Source organism: Triturus cristatus, chromosome 10, assembly GCF_964204655.1.
Source record: "Triturus cristatus chromosome 10, aTriCri1.1, whole genome shotgun sequence".
Classification (NCBI taxonomy): domain Eukaryota; kingdom Metazoa; phylum Chordata; class Amphibia; order Caudata; family Salamandridae; genus Triturus; species Triturus cristatus.
In genome coordinates this window covers 621,403,768-621,426,271 of record NC_140593.1, presented here as the reverse complement: position 1 = coordinate 621,426,271, position 22,504 = coordinate 621,403,768, and the positions used below count along the sequence as shown (strand labels likewise).

Sequence of the window (22,504 nt, the reverse complement as noted above, 5' to 3'; positions counted from 1 at the left end):
TCTTACCAAGAAGCTATCGGCTATCTTACTTGTTTTTTCCCACTGTACTTATCAATGAAAATGGGAAGACCTTTTCGATAGAAGCACTCACACATTCATCCTTGTGGAATAAGGAACAGGTCCCAACCCCTGATGAGTTTTTAGTAGTGCACGTCATAGACCTGCTTTTTTAGTTGTATAATCAATAAACACTTGTCAAGTGTCTGAAAAATGTATTGGCCTTGAGTTTGTCATATGGGTCAGCATTTCTGTCCCATTATTCATCAAATGCTAGGAGCATTTCAGAGGAACTTGGGCAAGTTAAAAAACGAACTGAATTCCACAGAGGCATTTAAAAATACACCACATGGCATACTGCAGGGATCAGTGCTTAGTCCTACTGTATTTAACATCCATCTTTCTCTGCTTGCCGTTTTATTCATTCCCCTCAAGTTTGCTTTTATGCTTTCACTGATGACTGCCAACTAATTTGGGCATTATCTACGATACACAAGATTGATGGTCGACATCTAAAATTGCAAAAAGGCTAAAAACAAGCTCAAACCCCCTTAAAAAGAAGCCCAAAACGGATCTCTTACCAAAAGAAGCCCAACACAGGATTGACAGTCGACGTCCAAAATTGCAAAAAAGGCTAAAATAAAAACAAGCATTGGAGCAGTGGATGTGGGAAGGATGGCAGCAACAACGTCAAGGTGGGAGAGAAGATACAATAAAACACAGGCGCCGAAGCTGAACACACTCCCACAGTTTAACACAAGCAGGAAAGAAATAATAAAAATAGTCCCCCAAACAAACAGATAAACAACCAAAGCGTAAAGATACAATACTTGGTCCCTGCTCTGTGGGAGGAGAAAAAAGACCAAAAGGAGGGATAAAGAGGAAGGATTGACCACTAGCAAGCAAGGATTTGTAAAAGACACTGAAACAAAAAAATGAAAAGCAGGGGGAGAGTTGTACGCCTACACAGTTTATACCACAGGTCTTGAAGCTCGACCTAAAAATGACAAAAGAATGATGTAATACTGTCACAAAATATGCTGTGTTACACCGCATAATTTGCTTTTTCTTGCCATATAATTTACACATATCTGCCTTATAATTTGGCCCGCCCCTGCTGTATAATTCCAGTGGCCTTGCTTTTGGGCCCGATTGATAATGGGAAAATTTGACTTTTCTAGAACTTTACCATTGTTTGCTATTCTTAAAGGCATTTTAATGGTACTATCTAAACAAGTGTGGAGTCATCGAGTTCCCTACTGACTGATTCCCTACAACTTTAAAAATACACAAGCAATTTACATCTACTACTAAAAAAGGATCCTTTACACCATAATCTGTAATTCTGACACATTTCTTCTACATCCGTTGAGCCATTTTCACACTACGTCTCTTTAAACAATGCTCTACGACTCAACACCCCACTCCACTCCATTGTACGACACACCATTCCACTCTGATACGTCACTATACGGTATTCCACTTCACTCTGCGACAGTTCACTCTATGACACTCAACTCCACTTTACACTACTCCATTCTACGCCTTTCCACTCTACACCACACTACACCACAACACACCACACTACACTACTCTACTCCACACCACTCCACTCTATTCCAATCCAGTCTACTCTATTTGACTTTTCCCCACTCCACTCTACGCCACTCCAATCTACCCCACTCCACTATATGCTTTTGCACTATACCCCGCTCAACTCTGTGCATTCTCACTAAACCGCACTCCACTCTATGCCACTCCACTCTGACATTCCACTCTACTCCATTCTATCCAATTCCACTCTACACCACTCCAGTCAATGCTACCCCACACTACGCCACTCCACACCAATCTACTCAACTCTACTCCACTCTATTTCAATCCACTCTACTCCTCTATTTGACTTTTCCCCACTCCACGCCACTCCAATCTACCCCACTCCACTATATATTTTCTACTATACGCCGCTCCATTCCAGTCTACGCCATGCCACTCTATGATAATCCACTCTATGCCACTCCCCTCTATGCCACTCTACACTGCTCCACTCTATGACACTCTACTGCATTCTGCGACACTCTACACCCCTCCACTCTACCACACTACATTACACTGAATAGTACTCCTGTACAACAGTCTACTCCAGTCTGTCAGTGTATAACACTCTACTCCACTCTGTGCCACTGTATGATATTCTACGCACCCACCCCAGTTTACTGAACTTTACTTTGACACACTACTCCACTCTAATCCACTGTATTCCTCTACTCCACTCTATGCCTTTCCACTCTTCGCTACTCTATGCTAGTCAACACAATGACACTCCACTCTAACACACTCTTCCACACTATACTCTTCTCCATGCCATTCCACTCTACATACACTCTAATCCACTCTACTCTGCTTTGTGACACTTTCTCACATTCTACAACATTCCACTCCAGTCCACTGTACGTCACGTATGCCACTCTAGGACGCTTTACTCCACTCCATGACACTGTACTCTACAACACACCAATCCACTCTGTCACACTTTACTCCATTCTACGTTACACCCCTCCACTCGGCTCCATTCTTCTCCATTCTATTCTACTCCACCGTACGCCATTTTGCCTCACATGTGGCACTATGCAGGACTCCATTCTATGCTACCCACTCTACAACACTCAACTCCACTCTACACAACTGTACTACACTCTGTGACATTCTACTTCTTTTTGTGCCCCTACACTGCACTGTACAACACTACACTCTACTCTATACCACTGTACAACACTCTCCTCCAATCTACGACACTCCATTCAACTCTTTCATGTCACTCCATTCTGACAGTACTACACTTTACTTCACTGCTCCACTATATGTCACTCCACCCTATGCCATTTGACTTTGACACTCTATGACACTCCACCCTACAACACTCAAGGTCAGTCTACACTGCTGTATGCCACTTGACTCTCCATGATTCTGCTCCACTGTACGCCACTCCACACTTCTGTAGTGTACGACACTTTACTCAACTCTACACTCTGCCACTCTGCTTTGCTTTGCTGCTCTCCATGCCACTCCACCCTGAGAACTTACTCCACTGTACGCTATGCCACTCAACAACACTTTACAGGACTCCACACCACTGTACGATACTCCACACTGCGCCGCTCCACTGTTTGACACTCTACTACACTGTATGCAACTCCACTCCTACAACACTGTACTACTCTCTGAGACTCTACTCCACTCTGTGTCACTCTACTACACTATATGACCATGTAGGACACACCACTCTACTCTAATACACTTTACTCCACTGTATAATACACCACTCAACTCTTTTCCACTCCACCCTCCTGTACTCTACAACATGTCAATTCACTCTATCGCACTTTACTCCACTCTACATTACGCCACTCCACTCCACTGTTTGACACTTTACATCACTCTGTGCCACTATATGACATTCTACTCTACTCCACTTTACTCCGCTCTATGCAACTCCACTCTACCACACTCTGTGGCACTCTACTCCACTCTATGCCACTGTACAATACTCTGCTCCATTCTACGCAACTTTGTATGCCACTCCACTCCATCTTACACCACTCTACAGCACGGTACTCCACTGTATGCCATTCAGTACTGACACTGCCACTGCACTCCACTACACTCTGACAGTCTACTTTACTGTATGCCACTAGATTCTACAACACTATACTCCACTGTATGCCTCTCCACTGTACTGTATGACACTTTCCAGAATTCTAAGACACACCATCCACTCTGCTGTATGACACACTACTCTAATTTATAAGACTTTACTTGACCCCACACTACCCCACTATACTTCACCTCTCTCTGCGACAAACTACTTCACTGTATCGCATTTTACTACACTGCACGACTCCAGTCAATGATGTTTTACCTGCCACCACATCACTGTACAATGCTCCACTGTACTACACTCTACTCCATCGTATGCAACTTCACTCTGCAACACTATGCCATTCTACGATATTCTACTCCATTGTATGCCCATCCATTGTATGTCACTCTACTACACTGTATGCCCCACCACTGCACTATGAGACATGGCACTCCACTCTACAACACTCTTCTCCACTGTACTCTATAACGCTACACTGGACAACACTTCACTTTACAATATTGTACTCCACCCGTCTCACTCTGTCATTTCATTGTACAACACTATACTCCACTCCATGCCAGGCTACAGCACTCTACTTGACAACACTATACTTGATGACACTCCTCTGAACGACACACCATTTTACAGCACTACACTGTACGAGACTCCACTCTGCGACAGTCCACTTAACTCTGACACTCCACGAAATGCCACTTCACTCTACACCACTCCAGACCACTCCACTCGAGAATGCTCTACTCCACTGTATGCCCCTCCACTCTAAAGCTCTCTACTCCACACTATGCCAGTCTACGACACTCCAGTCTACGATGGTCCACTCCGCTCCACTGTATTCCCCTACACTCTATGCAACTGTACAACACTCCACTCCGACACTGTACTTTAGTGTACGACAGGCCACTTTACTCTTGATGACTCTACTCGATTGTTTACCTATCTGATCTATGCTAGTCTTCTCTACTGTGCGATACTCTCTCACACCCCACTGTATGACACTCCTCTCTACGAGACTCCACTCTACAAAACTACACTGAAGAGATTGTCACTCTAGTATACAACATTACACTCAACAACACTCCACTCCACAACATTCCAGTTGACGACACTCCACTGTATGACACTCAGCTCTGCTGTACAACATGCCACTCCACTGTACAACACACCACTTCACTCTGCGATACTCACTCCACTGTACGGCATGCCACACAACTCCACTGTATAACACTTTTCTCCACTGATTAATATGCCACTCCACTCTGTGCCACTACACTGTATCACAATCGCATCCACTTTATGCCACACCACTCCACTTAACGACACTCCACTCAATATTGCTCAACTCGATTTGAAAGTAATTTTTATTAAAAAATAAAAACCATTGAAGTTCAATGCAAAAACTAAAGGTTAAGAATAAGTTATAGTTAGGAAAATGTTATTCTTTCGATACAAACCTAAGTTAAACTGCACAAAGATTAGAAATTCTACAGTTATAGACTCATGGTTATAACTTACATTTATAATAATTTATGCACCACCCTCAAATTACTATATCTCACGCACCTCCGTAAACACGGTTGTCACCTTGCTAGCCACACATCATTAACTATAATTTGTGCCATCTTCATGCACTGTGCATGGTAGAGTTGCAAGTTTTCCTAACTATAACTTATCCCTAACCTCTGTTTTTTTTAAATTTAATTTGTAAAAAAAAATATATATTTATTTTAGTGGCAGTTGCCAGTAGTCAGGTAGTTATAGTTAGGACCTAGTTTCCATACGAAAAGCATTTTTTGACTTGCTTATAACTCTGACGCCATTTGTCAAATCTTCACAAAATTTTCCCAAAAAAGTGTCCTCCTGATTCTAGTTGTGCTTGGAAAGTTTCACAGTGATCCATCAAGCAGTGGCAAAGAAAAGGGGGGGAGGGGTCAAAAAAGTGCTTTCTCATGTTAATTCCCATTGGGATTTTAGACAAGACTATATCCTGAACTGCTGGACAGAATTACACCAAATTTGGCAGAAAGTTAGCTATTGGTCCAGAAAGAGCCCTTTTTGTTATTTGGTGTAAATCGGTTCAGTAGTTTTCCAGCTATTTGAAGAAATCCAAATTTGTATATCTAGAGGTGCGTATATATATATATATTCAGTGAAAAAACCATAGGTTTCACACACGTTATAGTTAGGAATTAGCATTTAAAAAACCTTAGAAATTCAGTGAAAAAAACCATAGGTTTCACACATGTTATAGTTAGCTGGACATTTTACTCGTAAAAAACCATTGAAATTGCCACGTTATAGTTAGTTCAGCTAACTATAACTCGCGCGCCCGCAATGCACTGCTGATGACGTCACATATTACATCACTCATGACATGGTCAGTGACATCACTCATGACATCACTGATGACATCTCAAATGACATCACTGATGACATCATCCAGTGAATGTGTGTTTTCCTGAAAATTAAATATGTTTTATTTATGTATATCTCAAGGTCGATGGAAGAATAAATGGGTATATAAGTGTCTAAATGGATGATTTGTTTTTGAAAAATTGATTGTGTAGCTGACTGATTAAGTGTATCATAGTGAATACATGGCTTAGTGAGTAATGTTTAAATATGGAAATATCTGTATCAGTCTCTCACTTTGTGTATATGTGGCTGCATGGGTTGGTGAGTAGCTACATGGGTGTCTATATGGGTTATTAGTTGGTTTTTTGAGTATCAGTCTGAGTGTCTTCATGGTTCGGTGGCGGGTATTACGTAGTGCATAGGTGCATGAATGAGTGGCTCACTCTTTGTATATGTTGAAGACAGCATGTGTGCAGGACTGTATGGGTGGATGAGTGTGTGTATGGGTGTGTTAGTGAGTAAATGACTGTCTCAATAGTGTCTTTATGAGTAACTACATATGTTTTAAACTAGTATATGTGACTATTGGTGTAAATAAGTGAGTATATGTGAGAGTGAGACATTGGAAGAGTTCCTGTATGAATAAGTATGTGTTTCTATAAGTGATTGTTTAAAAGACTAAGTATGTGTAAGTTTCCGTAGAAGTAAGTGTGGTGGTGTGTGAATAACTGTATATGCAAGTAAATGTATGTTTTATTCTTTATTAGCATGGGTGACTATGTGTGTGAGTAGCTCTATGGATAAGTGGCATTGTGTAACAGGATGTATAGGTGTATGAGTACATATGATAAGTGAGTACATGTATGAGTGACTGTATTGAACTGTTGGTGAATGAATGGATGTGTATGTGGATCTTAGAATTACTGAAGAGGTTGTTGTAACTGTTATTGGTATGTCCATTCTTTTGTAAATTTTAGTCTCTATTTTTGTATGTGTGTATCAAAGGTTATATTAGGGTGAGAGGAGGTCTACCACTCTATCACAAGGATGATGTCATCAGTGATGTCATTTGAGATGTCATCAGTGATGTCATGAGTGATGTCACTGACCATGTCATGAGTGATGTAATATGTGACGTCATCAGCAGTGCATTGCGGGCGCGCGAGTTATAGTTAGCTGAACTAACTATAACGTGGCAATTTCAATGGTTTTTTACGAGTAAAATGTCCAGCTAACTATAACGTGTGAAACCTATGGTTTTTTTCACTGAATTTCTAAGGTTTTTTAAATGCTAATTCCTAACTATAACGTGTGTGAAACCTATGGTTTTTTCACTGAATTTCTAAGGTTTTTTAAATGCTAAGTCCTAACTATAACGTGTGTGAAACCCATGGTTTTTTCAGTGAATTTGCAAGGTTTTTTAAATGCTAATTTTATTTTTTTTTCTTCTATTTTTTCTAACATATTTTTATTTTAATTTTCTTACCTTACAGACTGAAACCTGAAAACCCCACTCGCTTGTAAATACTGTGCATGATTATACATGGCAAGCACATGGGTGTGTGCTAAGAGTCTGCTTCTTCCCCCAAAAAATCGCTCCCCCTTTCCATCTAATGCAACTGTGAAATTACCAGATAAAAACGCAATAAATCTCTGCCTATAATTCCTCTTTGCACACAGAGTCATGTTTTCACATTAGTCCCAAAACGAAATTTCTTTGCCAATTTGATAGCACACTTACTGCTCTTTTTTTTGGCAAGTGAAAATCACTTTTACAGACTGACACATTATGAAACCACTTTTTTGATTTTCTTAAATGCACATGTCCAAATTTCTTTTTCAGACTACCACCATGTGTAACCTGGGTGGCTGCCTACACTCCAGCAAGGGCAACCAGCCTTAGTGATGCTGAATGTATTTGCATTACAGACTGAAACCTGAAAACCCCACTCGCTTGTAAATACTGTGCATGATTATACATGGCAAGCACATGGGTGTGTGCTAAGAGTCTGCTTCTTCCCCCAAAAAATCGCTCCCCCTTTTTCCTACTAATGCAACTGTGAAATCACCAGAAAAAAACGCAATAAATCTCTGCCTATAATTCCTCTTTGCACACAGAGTCATGTTTTCACATTAGTCCCAAAACGAAATTTCTTTGCCAATTTGAAAGCACACTTACTGCTCTTTTTTTTGGGCAAGTGAAAATCACTTTTACAGACTGACACATTATGAAACCACTTTTTTGATTTTCTTAAATGCACATGTCCAAACTTCTTTTTCAGACCACCACCATGTGTAACCTGGGTGGCTGCCTACACTCCAGCAAGGGCAACCAGCCTTAGTGATGCTGAATGTATTTGCATTACAGGCTGAAACCTAAAAACCCCACTGGCTTGTAAATACTGTGCATGATTATACATGGCAAGCAGATGGGTGTGTGCTAAGAGTCTGCTTCTTCCCCCAAAAAATCGCTCCCCCTTTTTCCTACTAATGCAACTGTGAAATCACCAGAAAAAAACGCAATAAATCTCTGCCTATAATTCCTCTTTGCACACAGAGTCATGTTTTCACATTAGTCACAAAACGAAATTTCTTTGCCAATTTGAAAGCACACTTACTGCTCTTTTTTTTTTTGGCAAGTGAAAATCACTTTTACAGACTGACACATTATGAAACCACTTTTTTGATTTTCTTAAATGCACATGTCCAAACTGCTTTTTCAGACCACCACCATGTGTAACCTGGGTGGCTGCCTACATTCCAGCAAGGGCAACCAGCCTTAGTGATGCTGAATGTATTTGCATTACTGAGTCCAACCTCAAACCCTTAAACTATTCTTTTTTTTTCCAGTACACCTTAATTTATTGTGAAAACATAGTCCATATTATTTTACATGTTCCTCACATTTAAATTTCTCCCAAAACAGAAAATGATAAACGCAACTTCAACAAAAAGAATTTCCATTTCTATTATTCATTTCTTAAGTTACCACATACATCCCCTCTCAAACTCATAACTCACCTTTAAAATTAGTTAGTTGTGAAAGAAATGTGGCACTCAAACAGCAGATTATCAGAGCCAGGATCTCTGTTGTGTTCACCTCTCTCCTCTCAGCAGAACCAGATAATGGCAAACTTTCCCTCTATTTTTCCACACATATACATGTAAGTTTCAAATCTCAGTGCTTCCCCCTTTTTTTCAAATGTAATCACACATTTCTATTGGTTGAAAACCAACCCTTTTCCAAAAGTACCCTGCCCCCAACTTGACTTCTGCCTAGTACCCTTCCCCCAACTTGACTTCTGCCTGCTACCATAGCAACAGCTCATGGAACACTGCTGTGTGGAGTTAGGTCAGAAGTTCGCCACACAATGTTTCAATTCCACAGAGCAAGAGTGCTTGACTTTTCAAACCTAACAGCAAATCCATAGTACTGTTCTTTGGTAACACATTTTTCTGTACCAATACAAAACATGCTTCTATTAATTTACACATACAGCCTAGTTTTTATTCTAGAATGGTATGAAACAGCCAATCAGTTCTTTTTGTTTTGAAAAAAATATGTATGCCTCCATTTCCAAACTGTCTTTCTTTTCATATTGCCATTCTACTGAAAGACACCTCCTGAGTGCATCCAGTTCTCCTTTGAAGATGTTCACAGTGTGGATTGTAGGGCACAGCTATGTCTTCTGGAGTGAAAAGTTTGCAGAGAAAACAGATATGGTGAGAGACCTTGCTTTGCCAAATGTAGACATTAAATGGATTGGTCAGAGAGGGTTAAAGTGGCACCAGTTGATGCCATTGGTGAAATCCTTCATGCAAATCCAACACCCTGACCTCATAATAGTGCACTGTGGTGGCAATGACCTAGGCACTTTGACTGGGGTAGGTCTGGAAATGCTTATGAAGGACACCTTTGCACAACTGTTTTCACTTTTCCCTAAAACTGCCTTTGTGTTTTCCAACATATGCCAAAGGCAAAAATGGAACTGGTCCAATCATTTCTGTCCGCAGATTGACAAAGCAAGAAAGCACGTCAACAAATCTGTTTCTGCTTTCCTCCGTGACTATGGTATGGGTGCCATTTACCACAACAACTTGCGTTACGACATGCAAGACATTTATAGAGGAGATGGTGTGCACTTCAATGATGAAGGGAACAGAGTCTTCCTTTTGAACCTTAGACTCTGCATCGGTACTTACTTGTAAGTACCACTTAAAAAATCACTTCATAAACACAACAGCTCTTTTTAGAGCTCCCTAATATCTAAACTCTTAATTCTGCATTTCATTTATTTTTTTTTATTTTTTTTTACCGTACGCTTACCGTACGCGTACCCCGTGATTTTTTAAAAAATCAATAAATGTTTTTTTTGTACTTTTCTGTCCTTCTTTGACCCCCTTACAAATGTTAGGGGGTCTGTAACTCTCCTCATTGCCCCCTTTTCTTGTTTTCACTCTTTTTTTTCAGAGTGAAATACACAAAATGGCGGCCGCCGCTTCCTGGTTTCGGCCGATTCGAATGTTTACTAAGATCTAAGGGCCAATCAGAATCTCGCTCGCGCACGCCATTTTTCTTCCGTACGCTTACCGTACGCGTACCCCGTGATTTTTTTAAAAAACAATAAATGGTTTTTTTGTACTTTACAGTCCTTCTTTGACCCCCTCACCAATGTAAGTGGGTCTGTTACTCTCCTCTTTGCCCCCTTTTCTTGTTTTCACTCTTTTTGTCAGAGTGAAATACACAAAATGGCGGCCGCCGCTTCCTGGTTTCGGCCGATTCGAATGTTTACTAAGATCTAAGAGCCAATCAGAATCGCGCTCGCGCACGCCACCGTACGCTTACGGTAAGCGTACGGTAAGCGTACCGTAAGCGGGCTCAGATATATATATTGATTTAAAGGCTATTTTCTCAGAATCTACTGAACAGATTTACACCAAACCTACAAAAGGCACTTTCTTGACCTAGGGACTACCTCTCTGCCAAATTTCGAGTAATTCTGTTCAGCCGTTCGGGCTGTAGCTCGTTCTAAAGGTCCTATGGAAAAATGCATGGGGAAAACGCGTTTTGGGACCCCCCTTTTATCTCAGCCCCCGCTTGACGAATCCCCCCCGAGACTTTCAGGGTAGGAGCGGAGCGTAGCGCCCCACCTATTTTGAGAAATTCGCGAGGATTCGTCAACCGGCGCCAAAGTTATTCAAAATAGAATGTTGCGGATTTCCTATGGAAAAGGGGTCCTAACTATAACTACCTACTGGCGACCGCCAGTAGGTAATATATATATATATATAGATAGATAGATAGATAGATAGATAGAACCAAGACATTTTTTGACTTGCCTATATCTTTGGCACCGTTTGATGAATCTTCACAAAATTCCCAAAAATGCGCCAGTGATTCTTCTTGTGTATGGCAAGTGTCATGGTGATCCGTCAAGTGGAGGGTGAGAAAAGGTGGGGGGTCAGAAAATGTGTGTTTCCCATGTTAATTCCTGTAGGAATTTTAGACATGATTACAGCCCGAACCGCTAAACGGAATTACACCAAGTTTGGCAGAAAGGTAGCTCTTGGTCCAGAAAGCGACTGTTAGACCTGGCATCTTTGGTTTGTGTTTCCCCTGTCTTTTTGATTCTGACCTCCTGTTTTTGACTGTGTGCTGCATTTAATTTTTGCTGGTTTTTGAACTCTGGGTATTTTACTACTGCTGATCAGTGCGAAAGTGCAAGTGCTCCGTGAGTAAATTGTGAGTATGATTGGTTATCCATGATTGGCATATTTGATTTACTGGAAAATGCATCGTGTGTGCCAAGAGCCTGTAATTGAAATGCTACCAGTGGGCCTGTAGCACTGATTGTGCCACCCATATGAGTTGCCCTGTAAACATGTCTCAAGCCTGCCACTGCAGTGTCTACAAGTGCAACTGTAAACTGACAAGTCGACCTGGCAAGTGCGCCCTCTTGAATAAATGAAAAAATGCAAGAACTGCACACCAAAAGTAATGAAAATATTATTTGTGTATAAGAAGAAGCAGTTCTCAAAATATGCTACTGGTGTGTGCTGCACAGTATTTGTGGGCACGGCTAGTGCAATACTTATCATGGTTACCGTTAGAGTCGGCGTCTTTCTACATTCATATAATTGGGTTTACGCTGAACAACTCGCCGCTCATATGCAGGTCATTGTTTAACAACTTTGGACTTTTAATCTGGTCAACCTAGTGTTTTTGTACCTGTATGAATTTGTCTTCATTTTGGCATTTCCCCTGAAGAAGGGACACAAGTTCCCGAAATGCATTGGGCATGGTGTCATCAAGTGCGACGCATATAAAGACAATTGTATTTCATGTTTTTGGTTTTGTACAAACTGCATAATTGTATCAGAATTGTTGATGCAGCTATATTGTACCTATCAATGTTTTTTTAATGTGTTCTGAAAAAATAATGAAAATTCATTGATATACTTTATTGGATTATTGTGTTCTGTTTACCCATACTAAAGCCTGTAATAATTGTTTTCCTTTAATTGAGGTGAAGATTGATTAACATTCACTCGAGTTGTGCACCTGGTCTATTCAAGCCACTTTACTTGATTATTTTTTGCATATCCAAGTGCACCCACTTGCCAGGCCCAAACATTCCCTTTTACTACATGTAAGGTACCCTAAGGTAGGCCCAAGGTAGCCCCATGGGCATGGTGCTTTGGATGTGAAAGGTAGGATATTGACTGTTGTATTTTACATGTCCTGAGAGTGAAACACTGCTAATTTCTTTTTTCACTTTGACAACGGCTATCTCTCCCATAGGTTATCATTGGAGCTGTCTTGTAACATCTTACAAGTGTAATTTTCAATTGGGAAGAGATGGAGAATTGGAGTTTGGACTCCCAGAGCTCAGATGTTAAAAACACATATTTTAGTGAAGATGGTTTTTAAGTTGTATGTTTGAAAATGCCGCTTTTAGAAAGTGTGTATTTTTCTTGCTTTACCATTCCGTGCCTCTGTCTTCCTCTAAAATCTATGTCTGATGGACTGTTTGTGCATTCGCTCTAGACAGTCACCCAAAGGGAGCTGACGCGTGCCCTGCATATCCTGTTTGTCCATCACCAGGCTAATGGGCCTTCCTGAGCTGGAGTGAGGGGAGGAGCTGTCACTGACACCTGAGAAGGGCAGTGCCTAACCTCTCACAATGCTGTCTCCACCCCCCTGTAGTGTGGCTGGAGCGAAGATGGGGCAAGGCAGGATCTGTGCACTACAATAATAATAATAATCCACATTTGTAAAGCGCGAACAATCACCTGTAAGGGCCTCCAGGCGCTGGGGGCCATCGGGAATATTAAGCAAGCTATTGCCCAGAGTCACATTGTGCTGGGCTAATCTGCCGCCGGGGATCGAACCGTGAGCCCCGGGTTCCGGAGTCAGTCACCCTGGCCTCTGCGCCACACCTCTTCCCTACAAAGACTATCCTTCGAAGTATACCTACTTCAAAGGCCAAAAGGGGTTTAAGTATTGGACCCATAACCCCAGACTTTTGGAACACTTCTTGACCAAGAGGAGATTCTACCAAGAAGAAGAGCTGGAGAAGCTGTACCAGGGGAACTGCCACTCTGCTTGTTGCTGTGTTGTGCTGGATTGCTGCTTGTTGCTTCTGTCTTGGACAGTAAAAGAACTGGACTTTGTTTTTGTGTCCTGCTTGCCAAGGTTCTCCAAGGGCTTGTGTGTGCACGGCAGTCCAGCCGTGAAGACTGCACCAACCTTGAAGCTGGAGAGGGGTTCACAAAGACACTGAAATGTCTCGAGTCTGTCGGTGAGAAAACAGAAAGGCATAATTACCAACATTTCTTTCTTCAGAGGCCCACCGGAGTGCGAGGAAAATACAAATTAATTGATTGTGGAAGCGCAAAACCCACAAAGGGGTACAATGTTTAAAAGGCACTACTGATTCCACTGGAGGAAAATAAGAATGCACTACACATCCCAGCATACAATGTATGCTATACTCACCTGCGAGGCCCACTGGAGAGCAACTGAAATAAAAAACATGCAGGGAAAATGCCTTTTTCTCAACACTGTGAAGCCTCAGAAAATGTCTGTGAACAAGGGGCTGCTGCTCTGAAACGCTCAAGGCTTGTAATTTTTCTGAATAAAGAATGCCGGTTGCCTTCACTAGAATCAATGGAATTTGTCTGTGCGTCTTCGAACAGGGGATAAATTGTGAACTTGTGTTTGTGTGTATATATATATATATATATATATATATATATATATATATATGTGTGTATGTATGTATGCATCTATATATATGTATGTGTATGTGCATATATATATATGTGTGTGTGTGTGTGTTTATATGTATATATCTTCTCAACATTGCTAGTTAAACACTGTTAAACACCCACTCATACCTTCATCAATCTAAGTTGATTGCGTATTAAAAACAATCGCTCCTACATACACACACAATGTCTCCAATGCGCACATGTACACACATAACATACATCCCTTTTCCTTTCACATACACTGGCACTTCTCCAGTTACCTGGTAAGGGCCCTGCTTGCAGACTAAAGAAGTGGGTGGTTAAGCTGATGAAAATGTGCATGTACCCTGGAGGCTTTAATGAGTTTCTATGCAAATGTTGTTGTATCTCTGTATTTAAAAACAAATAATAATACATTGAAGTAACATGGACATATATGAGTGTGAAAGGTGGAGTAATGTGTAAGGAATGTTTTAACTATGTTAGGCTGTCCAGCGGAAACAATATTTTCCTTGATGAGATCCTAAGTTTGATTCAGTTTCTCCTGCCTTCAGTCCGGCAGTGGTAGGAATGGAAGTGATGGGCTTCAGGAATACTCACAGCCTCCTGAACCACCAGTTACAAGCACAGACCTCGCTGCAAAACACAGGTGAGTCCTGGTGGCCTTCCATGCTAAGTAAGCAAGATTATATTCCCTCCTCGTTCTGAACACATGTGCACACACTTAGGTTTTTTATTTGTGGTCAGAGGATTGTGTGTAGAGGTCCTGGAAAGATGGCATGGCATAAATAGTTGATCATCAGATTCTTAAATCTCACTGGCATCACCTTATTATCTTCCTAAATTTAGGTTGGTGTCCCGAAGTGACTTGTAACTTTTGTTCTCTATTTCCAATTAGCACATTCTAACGAAATCAAGAACATCAGCTATACAAAGCTTCCATATATGTGGATGTTTAAATTGACAATGATTTATTTACCTTCTCCGTACTGTTTTAAACTAGTAGGATGTTCAATGTTAACCTCTGTATGCTTGGTTTCCTAGACTTTTTATTGTAAACAGCCCAGGAGAGCATCTTCACTCCCACACTGATTAGCTGGCAAGGTGTAACTGACCATCAAAGGATGGCTCCCCTCAGATCACATCTTGTACATAAAGATCCTTTACAACACATCATTTTTGTTTAATGGAAAATACAAGTAAATTGAGCAATACTCTTCAAAATATGAAACTCATATAGCATATAACTCTGAAAGTGATCTCTTCCTACCACATCATCATACCATTACACTTTTCCTAGACACCATTACATTTATTTCGATGGGGTCTCGGTCATGCCACACTGACCACTGTACTGATTTTGCATCTTGGTCCATCTGCCATTGCCACAAAACCTTTACAACCAGTATTTATGTGTGAGAAAACACTGACAAAATATCTGTATCCCCGATTACGTACCAATACCGAAACCCTCTCTTCTGTTTCAAGGCATTTAATCCCTTTCTTCTTGTCTCACTATTCTTAATCATTTAATCAGTCCTATTCTTATCTTTCAATATTTCACCTAAACTCCCAATTATTTTTTACAATTTTAATTAGAGCTTGTTGGTAAGTGATTAGAACAACCATGAGGAGTAAACAATTATAGGAGTAATCCTATGCAGCATTGCACACAGCTGGAGAATATGGCAAACACCCAAAATTATGAATGCACACAGTCTGTAAACTGGCACAGGAATGCAATACATCATTGATAAATAAATTGTGACACCCAACAGTTTTACAAAAGTAAAAATTGGACTTAGATCATTTTATAAGCACCCATTTTATCAAAGACCAGAGCTGCCACCTATTCTAAAGCACAAATATTCCAAACTCTGGCTAACCATAATGACATATGTGGTATTCAGGGTGTCTTCTGTCTCTGGGCTGTGGTTAGGCAAATCACTTCAAGCAGGTGGCTGATCAGTCTCTCTGGGACTACGGATAAAAAGTACATTTTAACATCACCCAGTAGCACCTCCAGAGGGTCGAAAGTTATAAGAATACTTGTGATCTGGTTAGTCCTCTACCAGAAGGTTTCATTATGTTCTCATGACCAGCACATATGAAATATCCTTCCTAATTGGTTGCATCTTATCCAGCAAATATTTGAACTTCCACATATTACATTGGGCATACAGGATATTAAAAACCATTGAACAGTAATTTTGGAATCCTGTGTCTCGTATTAGGAGGATATGGAACATGTTGCCTCCCTTGACCAAATATTGAGCCATATTTCTTCTGAAATTTCCTGACCCAGTTCTCTCTCTCAGCTTAGTATTTAAAGCAGTGCCCAGCTTCTCCCTCCCATCCCATCAGTGATGGCCCATCCATACACACCTAAGCTCCCTACTTTGTGGCTGTCTAGGAAAAATATACAAAGCCCAATTGTCACCCACACCTAGTCAGGTGGCCCAGAGACAGGCTGCAGGCACCAAATGGCTAAGGCAGGAAAATTTCAACTTTCTAAAAGTTACATTTTCAAAATTATAATTTAAAATCTGACTTCATCATAATTTAGGATTGTTCATTACAATTCCAAAAACACCATACCTGAGCTAGGTACCTGTTCCCATTTGGAAATTGCACTTATAAAATGTAATAAGGTAACTCCAATGTTATCCTATAGAAAAGGTAGGCCGTGCAGTAGTGAAAAATAACCGTAGACATTTTTGCATTAACGCAACATGTAAAACCTCCAAATTTTTAAATACACTGCACCCTGTCCTCTGGACTGTACATGGCCTACCCTAGGGGTGACATATCTATGAAAAAAAAGGATTTGGGCCTGGCAAAAGGTTTATTTTTCCAGGCTGAAATGGTAGTTTAAAATTGCACACACACAGGCGGCAATGACAGACCTGAGACGAGTTTTACGTGCTACTTTAGTGGGTGTCACAATTAGTGCTGCAGGCCCACTAGTAGCATTTAATATACAGGCCCTGGGCACAGGTAGTGCCTCTTTACTAAGGGCTTACTAGTAAATACAATTTGACAATTCCGAATTAACCAATCTTACCAAGTTTTAAGGAAAGAGTACAAGCACATTAGCACTGGTAAAGTGCATAGATTTGTAAGGCCAGCAAAAACAAAGTCAGCAAAACAGGGGGGCTGAAGGCAAATGGGTAGGACGGAAACCACATCAACACTGGTTAAACTTAGTCAATTAAAAGTTCAAACTGGCAGTGAAGATCAGGCAGTGTCTAAGCTTTCCTAGTAATTGTTATTAGACTGAAAAGATAGGCAGTCTATCCTTACAGAGAGAAGCTACAATATGTCCTAAGGCTCACCTCTCTATATCAGAGAGCATTGCTTTGACAGATTACTGGTTGCTAATTCTCCTACACCACATTGTTAAGATGCTTTGACCGCTACGCTCTGACAGTTTATTAAACTATTTTCAACATAATTCAACACCAATTGGCATTTTCTTTTCCCACAACTTTCTTAGTTATTTTATATAATTTTTGTGAATTTGTATAGTTCACACACTACCAGAGGGGTGTCGGAGCACTTAAAAAAGATGAACCAAAAAAATCTGTGCATAAATGACCGTATTTCATAACCATCCAAGGGAAAGGGACACACAGATTAAGCCAAATACACAGGACGGACATACAGTATGCACAAGCTTCCATTATGTTGAGTAGTAAAGGCAGAGGTGATATCAAAGTGGGCAAGTAGAAGGGATTAAAGTTAGCATAAGAATAAGAAAACGGGAGATAGGTAGGAGGAGCAAGTTAGAAGAAAAAAGGTGGAAATGTAAAAAAGTAGTACAGAGCACGAGAATGATTAGTTAATGAATGAAATATGTATTGGTTGAACTGAGATTTACCACTTGTGGGGGAAAGGTTAGTAACAGAAAAAGAACCAAGGAACAGAATAGAAAGGAAAAGAAAATATGTGACAGAAATCAAGGAGAGATGTTTGTTTAGAGTTGGGTGGAGAAGTTTGTTGACAAGTACATGTTTAAGTTAAGATTCGATAGCAGTGTTGGCAGCAATCATGCAGAGAAGCAAGGTTAGTAATTCCTTGATTATTTGCGAAGTGTCCCTTCTTATGCAAAAACATCTGAAAGAAGGTTCATCTATTACGTATATCCTGAGCCCTCCTTATTTTCCCACTATTAAAGAGTGCATATATGCTAGAAAGTGTCAAGGGTGACACTGAAGGAAGTAAAAAACATTCCAGAACATCATCAGGATCTGCAGCAAGTGTCTTGCATCAATTCAAAACACATAGGGGGTCATCTGCTTCTACTGCTGTGCTTTCGGAGACAACCACTGACCTCTAAATAGGGACTGAGAAGAGCCAAGTGGAACCATTTTTACACAATTCCTGCTTAATGACGGACATGATACTTGCTTAATATAAATACTAAATACATACATATCAAAGTCTAATTCATCCACATTGAAGAAACTGAAACCATCAGAAGGGTAAACTTTAAAGGCCTTCACATCTAACACTTGAAGTGAAGGCCTCTCTCCTGTCTTGAAACAAAGTTGAGGCATAAACTTTTGGGGCGTTCACCATCAAGCAAACACATGCTATTGAGCACTTTGAGGATAAGTTGCTGAGGATAAAACATTGAACTACATGCCTGTTGTTCTTCCACATTAAATACAAAGATAGAATAATACAGAAGAATCCTTTGTCAAAGTATGGCTATACCTACATTTAAGACTTCGAGACCACTACTCTTAAAATATACAATATATTGGAGACATCATGGAGATAATCGTTTTCCTCAAATTCACTAACTAAAGTATCCCACCTATGTGATTTACTGACTTTTCAGGAGTTCTGTGTGAGCGAGTGTTATTAAATTAATTTATTTGCACACAACTGAGTATTATGATAAGAAATGTTATTCATAGCAACTGAACACCGTATGTAGGTTGTCTTACCAGTTTTGGGTGGGTACATAGAGATGCTGTTGCATAATGGATGGTGAGCAACTCATTACATACATTTATCACATATATGTATATGCAGTGACCATAGGAGGAACCATCGTTCCTCGAGCCAGATCGTCTTTCATTTGCAAATTAAGAGCACGCAATCCTTCATAACCCTTCTTGGATCCCAGGTCATTTCACCCTAGGTTTGTTTGGTGCCAGCTACTTTCAACGCTGCTTTCCCTTGCTTGTCCAGTAAGCACAAGCCTCTTGTTCAATCCTCTCCTACTTGATTCGTTCTTCATCTCGGCACTGAAGAAGCACTATGTTTTTGTAGTATCATTCTTCATTACGCAGATAAGGAAACCAGCAGATGGATCACCTTCCTACAGTTTTTTTCTCATCTGCTGTCACAATCCTTCCTCCTCAAACTAACGAGAAACTTTTAGGTTTCCAGTACATTAGTTTGGACAAACAAATTTACATCCAGGAATCACATTGGCTTGGCATGCCTTCATTCTTATCATCTGGAGGTAGCCTAAATTGCTGTGAGTCTCTGGCTTGTAAACAGTGGCTGAATGTGTTTCTTTACAAACTTACCCCGCCAATCTTAGATGCCAATGTATCCACTTTTAATATATCCTCCTATTTTCCTATGGAATTGCAGAGTCCCCAGTAACTGAAAGAAAGGAAAATGAGGAAGGGAACGCCTGCATGATGTAACAGTGTAGAAATTGTGCACCCTGTGCTAATTTCCACTTGCATGCTTGATGAGAGGAAAGCGAGAAAAATAACGTAATAAAATATAAGTGACAAAATTAGCTCTTTTAGTCTACAACAGTTCCCACATACCGATCTCCCCAATAACACAGATTGTTTGTATTCTGCAAACCACATCAGAGTAATCCGACTGCATAAAGTCATTCAGATTTTTTCTCTCGTCCTTTCCAGCTTGTCTCCATGTTCGCAATCCCTGTTGTCAGCAAATCCAGTGCAGCCTTTTGCCACGCAAACTCCAAATCCACATCTGGTTTCTTTGGTCTCTTGGATTAGGAATATAGAATCACTTTTACTGAAAGGCACTCCGTTGAGACTTTAGTACATGTGCTACATAGCCTCAGTTCTCGATGCACATACTACAAGACAAACCGTTTTAGCGTCTCCGTCAGAGCCTGATGCAGGTGCAAGAACGTGGGATTGCTCAGAGTAACACGTACTTCCATGCTCGAGTACCGGAGAAGCAAACCTCTAGAAGTAAGCAAAGGACAATCATGCACTTCTAATCCATGAGTGCACATGAACTTTTGCTGTAAAGCTTATGCAGTGGCATTCCTGCAACACAACTACAGGGCTTTGAAAGCACAATGGCACAAGCAAATACTTGTGCACAAGCGTTTCCATGTTTATTATTCCATTCACCACTATTCTGGCATGAGACAACAGGCCTTTTTCTGTGCAATTCTTCCTCCCATAACTCTTCCCTTTAGCACTTTGCACAACCTCACGCTTCCAGGTTTTCACCTTTTTGACAGTGCTAACTCAGACCATGCTGTGATTTAACTATACTCCAAGTTTTCCAGTGCTCCTACTCTTATTTCTAAGTTTCCATAATGTTAGACCTCATCTCTTCATAATGTTAGACCCCAGCTCTTCACAATGTTACGCCCCAGCTCTTCATAATGTTAGACCCCAGCTCTTCATAATGTTAGGCTCCAGCTCTTCATAATATTAGGCCCCAGCTCTTCACAATGTTACGCCCCAGCTCTTCACAATGTTACGCCCCAGCTCCTCACAATGTTACGCCCCAGCTCCTCACAATGTTATGCCCCAGCTCCTCACAATGTTACGCCCCAGCTCTTCACAATGTTACGCCCCAGCTCTTCATAATGTTAGACCCCAGCTCTTCATAATGTTAGACCCCAGCTCTTCATAATGTTGGACCCCAGCTCTTCATAATGTTAGACCCCAGCTCTTCATAATGTTACGCCCCAGCTCTTCACAATGTTACGCCCCAGCTCTTCACAATGTTACGCCCCAGCTCTTCATAATGTTAGGCCCCAGCTCTTCACAATGTTATGCCCCAGCTCTTCATAATGTTAGGCCCCAGCTCTTCACAATGTTAGACCCCGGCTCTTCACAATGTTATGCCCCAGCTCTTCACAATGTTATGCCCCAGCTCTTTATAATGTTAGACCCCAGCTCTTCATAATGTTAGACCCCAGCTCTTCATAATGTTAGACCCCAGCTCTTCATAATGTTAGACCCCAGCTCTTCATAATGTTAGACCCCAGCTCTTCATAATGTTGGACCCCAGCTCTTCATAATGTTGGACCCCAGCTCTTCATAATGTTACGCCCCAGCTCTTCACAATGTTACGCCCCAGCTCTTCACAATGTTACGCCCCAGCTCTTCATAATGTTACGCCCCAGCTCTTCACAATGTTAGACCCCAGCTCTTCATAATGTTAGACCCCAGCTCTTCATAATGTTACGCCCCAGCTCTTCATAATGTTAGGCCCCAGCTCTTCACAATGTTATGCCCCAGCTCTTCATAATGTTAGGCCCCAGCTCTTCACAATGTTAGACCCCGGCTCTTCACAATGTTATGCCCCAGCTCTTCACAATGTTATGCCCCAGCTCTTTATAATGTTAGACCCCAGCTCTTCATAATGTTAGACCCCAGCTCTTCATAATGTTAGACCCCAGCTCTTCATAATGTTAGACCCCAGCTCTTCATAATGTTAGACCCCAGCTCTTCATAATGTTAGGCCCCAGCTCTTCACAATGTTACGCCCCAGCTCTTCATAATGTTAGACCCCAGCTCTTCATAATGTTACGCCCCAGCTCTTCATAATGTTAGACCCCAGCTCTTCATAATGTTATGCCCCAGCTCTTCACAATGTTATGCCCCAGCTCTTTATAATGTTAGACCCCAGCTCTTCATAATGTTAGACCCCAGCTCTTTATAATGTTAGACCCCGGCTCTTCACAATGTTATGCCCCAGCTCTTCACAATGTTATGCCCCAGCTCTTTATAATGTTAGACCCCAGCTCTTCATAATGTTAGACCCCAGCTCTTCATAATGTTAGACCCCAGCTCTTCATAATGTTAGACCCCAGCTCTTCATAATGTTAGACCCCAGCTCTTCATAATGTTAGACCCCAGCTCTTCATAATGTTAGACCCCAGCTCTTCATAATGTTACGCCCCAGCTCTTCATAATGTTAGACCCCAGCTCTTCACAATGTTATGCCCCAGCTCTTCACAATGTTATGCCCCAGCTCTTTATAATG

The 22,504-nt window shown here is 41.0% G+C and overlaps 1 protein-coding gene across 2 annotated transcripts in view; it reads left to right on the top strand.

Annotated features, from left to right (window-relative positions):
• Positions 1–22,504, top strand: part of TEDC2 (tubulin epsilon and delta complex 2) — a 280,792-nt gene that overhangs the window by 232,400 nt on the left and 25,888 nt on the right. For both annotated transcript variants that reach the window (XM_085632156.1, XM_085632157.1), the window contains one exon: positions 14,795–14,915. In XM_085632156.1, coding sequence (XP_085488282.1) covers positions 14,795–14,915 — 121 coding nt within the window. The remainder of the gene's footprint in view (positions 1–14,794; positions 14,916–22,504) is intronic.